Source organism: Eucalyptus grandis, chromosome 2 (genome assembly GCF_016545825.1).
Source record: "Eucalyptus grandis isolate ANBG69807.140 chromosome 2, ASM1654582v1, whole genome shotgun sequence".
NCBI lineage: Eukaryota > Viridiplantae > Streptophyta > Magnoliopsida > Myrtales > Myrtaceae > Eucalyptus > Eucalyptus grandis.
In genome coordinates, this window is record NC_052613.1 from 51,733,835 (window position 1) to 51,743,261 (window position 9,427).

At 39.5% G+C, this 9,427-nt stretch overlaps 1 protein-coding gene across 1 annotated transcript; it reads left to right on the forward strand.

Annotated features, from left to right (window-relative positions):
- Nucleotides 1–5,026: 5,026 nt before the first annotated feature.
- On the forward strand, nt 5,027–8,363 carry LOC104433535 (root phototropism protein 2). The gene is given in 7 exon segments (XM_039306258.1): nt 5,027–5,128; nt 5,693–5,879; nt 5,971–5,984; nt 5,987–6,039; nt 6,127–6,504; nt 6,602–7,324; nt 7,641–8,363. Coding segments are annotated over 6 exon segments (1,710 nt in total). The 5' UTR covers nt 5,027–5,128; nt 5,693–5,817; the 3' UTR covers nt 8,121–8,363.
- Nucleotides 8,364–9,427: the final 1,064 nt, after the last annotated feature.

Sequence of the window (9,427 nt, forward strand, 5' to 3'; positions counted from 1 at the left end):
GGGAATGCCGATAATGTTGGAGGGTTCGTTTGATTGAGCACGACATTTATAGGAGTGATGGTAGAGAGAGAGAGAGAGATTCCTCTAGGACACATGGATGGAGGGAACGAAAAAAAAAAAAAAAACTTATAATGTTAGTTCAACTTGCAGTTAAATAAAGTTTTATATCAAATGTTCTCTGCCAAGCGAAAGAAATACAACTTAATAGTGTTTTCTAGTTCGACTTGCAATTAACAGGTATCATGGTGAATATTCTCTGATTTCCCTTTGATTATCAAACAAATCTACATATATATAAAATTCACCTCATGACTGTCCGTGACTCTTTCAGAATTATTTAATCTTTATTAGTTGTGGCAGTTTCCTCATCCCATACACATCAAGTAATTACTATTGACAACTAGGCTTATACTTACAAAAGTTTTATTTAGCGCATCCATATTACAAATGACGCTTCAATTAATCCATTTGATTTAAAAGAAAAAACGGTGATTTGAACCCAAGGCTTAAGTGAGGGATATAATTACGGTGATCACTTAAGCACACCCTTCACTCTTTTGTGGTCATGATTTCCTCTTGCCCAGTCTTCTTATTGGAAAGTTACACATGTGGATATCACTTATAATGTACACACACATAGATAAACATTTCAAATTTTGAAGGGGAAGTCATAAACAGAAGTTAAAGGCAGATAGATTTCCTCCCGAAAGATCCCACCGATTGGAGATGCACCCCCCGTTAGTATGGCGTTTGAGCACAAAACAAAAGAAGGTAATGGGAAAGCCCACATAATTGACGAAAGGATGGAATAGAATAGAAAAAAACATTTAAGAATTAGCTAGAGACATAAACTTTTGGGTAGTAAGTTATATTAATCCACTTAATAAAGACTTGATTAAAGAAGAGCATCCGTCTATGCCTCAAGACAGGACAGGTCTTGGTCATTAAAAAAGAATGGCTTAATGCAATGTGCCAATATCGCAAAGGACAACTCTCCCCTAATAATGTGATTAAACAAGAAAAGGGCATCCATCTATACCTCAGATTGGACAAGCCTTGGTTAATTAATCAAGTTGTGAGGTAATTTGATAAATTTTCAAGATGGGATACTGTGATTTCACATGTAGAAGAGATTCTCCACATGACCTTAATAATTGTGCATGCACCGTGTAACCAGCTAGCTAGTCATGAATTTGGGTTAAAGTCATAATGATAAGATGCCATTGTGAGTAACCTAATTAATCACTTCTACATGATAATCGAAATCTCGAAGATGTGTGCGTACTTCCAGGGATTAGGAAAGGAAATGACTACTTGTGACGCCCCAGAATGTAACCATCACACAATCCTTTTTAATTTTATCTTCAAATTAATAGCAAGTAGAAGCTCAACAAAATTTTTATAATTTTCCTTATAACGTGTTTAATAATTATACATATGCTTCTTCATATTAACACCACTAGTTACTAATTTGACACAATATTCAAACAAATACAATACATTAAAAAAGTCCAAGAAGAGTTGGCTCACCTAAAATCATCACGCCACTCCTCCAAAAAAAAGCTTGCCTTTATAAAAGTAACATATTAAATTTGCTCATAACTAGCTAGTTCTTTAGGGTTGTCACGCTTTATACATACACAATTCTCATAAAGTTATACCCTTTCTATCTCATTTATTCACGCCCCCTTCCATATTGATACAAAACTTGATGATAGAGTGTTTTTATTCTCAACTTTCATTTAGAATCGTTCTGATAGATAACCTAAATCTCTAACATCTGTATGAACAAGGAACGTTTACAATCAACAGTCATCATCATAGTGGACTATGAATTTGCAAGGACCCAAATACAAGGACGATAATAAAAGATACAATTAAACTTATTTTCATTTGCTTTCAAATGCGCGAGGGGTATTAATGATATCCACATCAGGCTTTTAATCAAAAACCAATCGACACAAGCTTGAATTCGCTGGAGCTCGAGATAGATGGCCTTGATTCGACATATTTCTCCACTGGTTCAATGATTTGGTTACGCGGATTACAAATTCGGGGACCTCGTCGAACAACGGAGCAAATTCAGGGATTCAATGAGTAAGATTTTGTTCCCCATAAGTTTCGAACCCTCCTCTAAAGTCTGGCCGGGCGGCCATCCTGAAGAAGCCAGGGAAGTAACGAAGCTAATCTGGGCTTTTAGAACATGAGCTGAATCTCACATCTTTCTTTGGGCTTAGCCCAATTAAAAAAAAAAAAAAAACAACAAACTTCATGTCCGTCAAAAGCCCACACCAATCAAAGGGTGCCCGAGGCAACGCCACACCCAGACCGATTCTTGTTCATTTTCACGTCAATCCAATGGTCGTGGTAAGAGAGATCAGTTGGAGAAATTACCCTACGAATTCACCGAGAAACCGCAAGCCACTGATTAGACAAGTGCGTCATATAAATCTATCTGATGAGTTTTTACCATGTCCCATTGCGACCTCACGTCTCTCACTAAAGCTATTCTTAGGCCCGCCCGATTATGTCTTTTACATATCTAGATGGATTCCGTTGAGAATGATTGTGTTGGCGACAGATTCTTATCCACCTTATCTGGTGTAGTAATCAGTAAAGGAAGGAAGATATGTGTCTCTGCACATGTACCATGTGCATGCGTCCAAAACTGGGGACATCGATTAGGAATGACCGGAAAGTATGTCTCCATGACATCCACAAATTCAAGGTTTGTCCCATTTTTGGGGTCTAGCGAAAGGGACTAGACTTTGGTGTATAAGTTCAAGTTGCACTTAGGTCCAAAGTCTTCTTTATCTCCCTCTCTCTCTCTCTCTCTCTGTCCAGTTCACTTCCATCTATTGGGCTACCAAATGGTGGTTGTGGACGAAAACTCCCATCCAAAGCCCCATTAACAATGGTGTTCTCTCTTTGTCGTGAAGTTGGGTGCTTATCTGTTGCCTACCGATGATGTATGAAATGATAACATATCTATTTTCTTCGCCTGCTCTCTTCCTATTCCTTCTTTTGTGTATTAATATGCGGCTTGTTTATTGCTGTTGATCAGCAACAAATTGGATATTTCCATTCAGACCGCTAAAATCGACATTTTGATTTTTCATACATGATTTAGAAGTGAAAAATGATTTAAATGTCCCCCAACCTTGGCCCATTGCGTAGTGTCGTCCGTGAACTTCTAATTTGTTTAATGCGGCTTCCAAACTATTACTAAATGTTCAATTTAGTCTTTAGAGTACATAAAAATGTTCCGTGCCGTTTGAGTTAGTGGAATGTGGTGGTGTGACTTTCAATTCGTTGAGTTTGAACGGTGAACAATAAAAAAGAAGAAGAAGAAGTTACATGTGGATAATCCAATCAATATATCATATCATATCAAGATATAATGATCCACATCATCTAATGATGTATATTAACGCCACAATTTTTTTTTCCCTTTCTAAAGTAGGTGGATGAAAATATTGACATGTTGACTCCTCATATTAAAAAAATTCAGCTCAACATATAACAATTCATGTAATTAAATAACGTTTGATTTGGTGTTTGAGCAAATGGAATGACTTTATTGAAAATTTACTAATAATGTAAAGATCACAATAAATAAATATGAGGTATAGTGACAACATTGAATTATTTGTATTATTTCTCTATTCAGAAAAGATCTATTAATGCAATTATCACTAGAAATGAGACTCTTTATATAAGAAACACACCAACTCATGTACGTGACTCTTTTGAAGTTGAATTATGCAAAACATGATAGTTTTTGATAAATAAATAAAAAAATGATGTGCATGTAAGTGACTAAAGGTGCGTTTGTTTATATTTCGTTCAAAATTATTCCGAGAAACAAAAATAGAAAAAATTATTTCTCTTCCGGGGAACAATTTTTATTAGAAAGACGCGTTTGATAAATTTGTTCGGGAATAAAAAATTAATAGAAACACGTTTGATAAATTTGTATTCTTTTTTTGTTTCTTTTAATTTTTTAATATTTTTCTTTTCTTTTTTCTTTTTTTTTTCTTTTACCCGGTCGCCGGCCTTGGCCATGGTCGGTGACTAGTCGATGAGGGCCGGCGGCCTCGCCTAGCCATGGCGAGACCGAGCTCGCCCGGCCACCGACGAGGCTCGGCCTCGCCGGATCTAGGCGGCTCGATCTAGCCAAGCTCACCGAGCCTCGCCGGGGTTGGCGACACTCGGCCTCGCGTGTGGCCGGGCGAGACTGCCGACCCTCATCAGCCGGTTGCCGACCATGGTCGAGGCCGGCGAACGGCCAAAGAAAAAAGAAGAAAAAAAGAAGAAGAAGAAAAAAGAGAAGAAAAGAGATGAGAGAGAAAATTTGTTCTTCAAAAGTGTTTATGGAACAAAAGAATAACTTTTTTTTGTTTCTTATTTTCATTCCAATTTTGTTTCGGGAACAAAAAAAATAGATTTTGAACAAAAACGCAAATAAACGTGTTTCTGAAATTTTTATTCATAAACAGAAAAAATAAACACAACCATGCACGCCCTAAAGAACCAAATCATTACTACTAAATAAACTCCCAAATCCTCAAATCGTCCTTCTCATGGACTTCCAAATTGGTCGATGGTGACTAGTCCCATGAGATGGACGGAAGCTTACCCAATTCAATCCACATGGATCCGCTGTGTAACGAAACCAATCTATTAACTCCAACCAGAGGGAGGAGAGAGTGGATGACCTGGCGGCGGGAATGCCACGTGGGAGTAACTCATTCGCCGACAGCGACGGGGGGCCGATTGCTGTGGGACCCCGACCCGATCGGGAAGCCTTATCTTGTCCAACATTTGTTTTCTTCCCTCGAAGCAGAGCGGGGACTCCAAAAGAAGGGAAAATTACAAAAACGCTCGAGAGAGCACGCGGACTTTGGTGTCTGAAATCAGCTTATTACTAGATCAAGAGGGTCCACTTTTGTTTGGCTGACTGAGCGGGACTTTTGCTGAATCTTGCATGAAGCCATTCTGTATAAGTTCCCATCTAGAGGCTCTCGATATTCTCATCCACGAGAAAAAAAGAAAAGAAAAGTAAACCTGATCAAAACAGGGTTCAGAAGTAGCTCGAGAAAGGAACAGAGGAACTTGGAAGAGCAGGGTACGAATCTTATTCTTCAGTCTTTCCCCTATCATGGCAATGTCGCTTCTCTCTTTACCTAATGTTAACCAAGATCTTTATCAACCCAGCTAAGGAACGAAATTTGATACTTTGGCCCTGTATCATCTAGCTGGTCGTTTTGGGTCAGAAATTTTATTTTTATGGCATGATCGTAGATTAGGTTGTCGTTTCTTCATTAATAGATTAGCAAATTTGGAGAACAAAAGAAAACTCTGTGGATTTTTTCTGGGATTCTTAGAGAATATTATTGCAGAACCCTTTATTTGGCATCCTTGTATGAGTCGTAGCTAATGAAAAACGGGCTAGCTTATGACGACGATTATTATAAATCACCAAACGAGCTGTGAAGGTGATGATTGTAGACTAATGGCTTCTATATTCTGCAATTTCTAGTTATTCCAGGTTACAAAATGATTGTTTTGTTAGCAATAGAAGAGCCTGATTCCGCAAGATTTTGGTTCTTTTTTTCCGCGTTTTAACTGAATACCGTCGTAGTTGACTAACCTTAAAGTTCAATCTTTCTGGTTACTAATTGCCAGCCAGGGTGAGGCAGCACAAGTGAGCTCAACTCAACTTGGATCGAGGAGCACCCTTGTGCTTGGTCAAATGCCCGAAAAGCTCAGACTCTCAACATAAAACTCTTCCTGAGTAAGAGATTGATCTGAGTGATGGCTTCTCATGTGAAGAGCAATGGTGGGAACTATATTGCCACGGAGAGGACCAGTCAATGGTAATCATGCTCCTATGATGATTTCATGCTTTGCCTACCCGAATTTTCTGTGTTTAAGTTACTGATTTGGAGAATTGTTCATTTCACGCAGGCTTCTTTCTAAAAATTTCCGACTGATGTTGACGTCAAAGTAGGCAAAGCAAATTTCTCTCTCCATAAGGTATGACGTGAGTATTGAGTTCAAGGTCATCTTGTGGATTAATCTAGAGACTGCAAGTGAATATCAAATTCAATTGCTTGTTGGCAGTTCATGCTAGTGGCAAAGAGCAACTACATGAGGAAGATGGTGATGGAGTCAAAGGAAGCAGACCTCACCAGGATCGATCTGTCCGACTTCCCTGGAGGCCCAGAGATATTTGAGAAAGCGGCAAACTTCTGCTACAACATTGACTTCGAGATCACAGTGAAAAACGTTGCCGCTCTTCATTGTGCTGCAGAGTACCTAGAAATGACAGACCAGTATTGTGACAACAACCTTGCAGGCCGTACTGAGGACTTCCTTGTTCAGGTGGCCTTCTCGAGCCTGTCTGGCACGATTCTTGTTTTGAAGTCATGTGAAGATCTTCTTCCCATGGCAGAGGACCTTAAGATTGTCCAAAGATGTCTCGACGTGGCAAGTGCCAAGGTAAAGATTGAGTTTACAGTTGCTTCGCCATGCAATTTGAATGCTTTGGATAAGGAACACTAACAGATGTTTAATGCGACTGTGGTTGCGATTGCAGGTATGTAAAGAGGTGATCTTTCCAAGCCGGTCTCCTTCAAACTGGTGGACAGTTGAGCTATCAGTGTTAAATGTTGTGTTCTTTGGAAAAATCATTGCTGCAATGCAACAAAGAGGTGCGAAGGCCTGTTTCCTGGCCATGGCTATTGTCACATATGCAGAAAGATCTCTCCCAGGTCTTGTACGAGACCATTCTGGCATCTGGACCAAGTCATCGGATATCAACAGCTCCCATGGTCTAGATCAGCAGCGCAAGTTACTTGAATCTATAGTCATGCTTTTACCCCCAGAGAAAGTTTCTTTTCCCATTAACTTCCTTTGCTGCCTTCTCCGAGCTGCTGTCTTTCTTAAAGCCTCAATTAATTGCAAGAAAGAGCTTGAGAAACGGGTCTCTTCAATTTTAGAGCATGTGACGGTGGATGATCTTCTCATTTTGTCATTCAGTTATGATGGCGAGCGGCTCTTTGATCTGGAGAGTGTTAGGAGAATCATTTCGGCTTTTGTGGAAAAGGAAAAGAGTGTGGCTGTGTTCAGTGGGGACTTCCAGGAGGTTTGCTCCGCACCAACAGAGAGAGTCGTCAAGATGGTCGATGCATATTTAGGAGAAATTGCAATAGACAGTGAACTCAGCATCTCGAAGTTCAATGCGATCGCGACTCTCATGCCTAAGGCAGCCAGAAAAGTCGATGACGATCTGTACCGAGCAATTGATATATACTTGAAGGTAAGCAATACAGTATTGAATAGCGGTCGGCAATTTTAGAGGTACTTTTTTTTGCTTTCTCATCAAAATTCAAAATCTTTTTCAAATTTTAAAAGGTTATCAAAAATTTATATGTGGATTGACGTGTTAAACTTTGCATTCTATGTTAGTTTCAAATGTTCCGGATTTAAAAAGATCAAAATAGATTTAAATTAAGCAACATGAAATGCAAATCCAAATGAACTTTCTGGAGTTGCGTTGGTGTTGGGCTTAGGGATTGAACAGATTTCATCATGATTAACGTGTTATTTGACAGTGAGCAATACCGAATTTGCAGGCCCATCCAAACCTTGACGAGGTAGAGCGAGAGAAAGCATGCAGCGTGATGGATCCACTGAAACTGTCGCACGAAGCTCGGCTTCATGCCTCGCAGAACAAGCGGTTTCCTGCACAAATCGTTCTGCACGCGCTCTACAATGACCAGCTGAAGCTCAGGAGCGGAATGGACAACGGCGACGTACGTGATCCCATGGCAACGAGGAGCCAAGTGCTGGCTGATGTGTCGTTGGTCAGGGAAAACGAAACCTTAAGGTCCGAGCTAATGATGATGAAGAAAAGCATCTCCGATATGCAGAACCCCAAGAGCCAAGGAACGACGTCTTCCAAGGGAGGCGCCAAAAAGACTACCTTCTTCTCTTCGATGACCAAGACACTCGGCAAGTTGAACCCATTCCGCCAAGGGTCGAAAGACGCTTCCAACATCGACGACCTGGTGGATATTACGAAGCCGCGAAGGAGAAGGTTCTCCATCTCTTAGATTTGTAAATGACCCCTTCCGGTGCTTATATTGGTATAGGTGTTCTGTTTCTGCTCCGATGCAGGACCTTCCTTCTTGTGCTCTGCTCAAGTCCTATTTGTCACGCTTTTTTCTCCAGTCTCCTGGAATGCTGGGAGCTACTATGGCGCTTGTCAGTGTGTAAAAAACTGTATATGTTGATTCTGTAGCGTGAGAATTTTATGTCAGTGATAGAAAAAAAGGTGTGTGCCATTATCATGATTTCTTAGTCTTTGTTAGATTGATCCATTCACTTTAATTTAGGCGTCTCGCAGTCTGATCTGGATCGTATTCCTTGTAATTTCTAAAGAAAACTCTTACATATTCAACATTGCAATTCGTTTCTGGCAATATCTGTAGCATCCAGGTCGCTTCTGATTGCTGAGTTGAATCCTTGTGTCAGATGAAAATTTTCAACAGCTTTTAACTGTCGAGATAAGCTAGACAGACTACCGACGGCAACTTTCATTTACCTGGCTTTGTCCATGGTGTTACACATAAAGCTTGAAGAGATAACTCTCACCTCCCACAAGGATGAAGAAGCCACACCAACTTATTTCATCAAGAAACATCTGATATTCATGAAATCATAAGAAATAAACTAACAATCACTCTGGGAAGAGTTTCTGCACGTTGGTATTTGTGAAAGCGTGTGTTTAATGTGTGTGCAAGTGTGTTTTATATGTGAATTATCAAGAGAGCAAATGAACTAAGAACAAAGTGGGCAAGGACAAAGTAATAATAGAAATGTGTAAAAGAGAGTGGAAAAGAAGTACAAGGAAAAAAAATGAACTTTTATTTTATTATAGTACAAAGGGAAGGGGAGGAGCTTACCTTTTTGCTCTGCAAGTCTTCTACGCTCCCCCCTTCCTTTCCTATTTATAGGGACACTCCACCGACTTATGGCCCATATTCTAGATTTTTCTTTTACAATTTTTTCTTGAACAATAGACTTTTTTAAGGCAAAAATCTCTACCATTTGCAGAGATAATTCCATAGATTCTTCTAGAATTATTCTTGAATTTTCTAGTTCAAATTTATCTTGAAATTTCTAGAAAATTGGATCAATAATTTAACACTCCTCATTGATCCAATTTTGTGTTACTCTAAGCATTTCCCGCAATGTCTCAAACTTGGCTCGCGATAGTGCTTTAGTGAAGATGTCCGCTACTTGTTCCTCGGTTTTGCAATATTTCAGCTTGATCTCTTTGTTATTTTGCGCCTCTCGTATGAAGTGATATTTGATGTTGATATGTTTGGTTCTTCGAATTCTTTGATATAGCAATTGC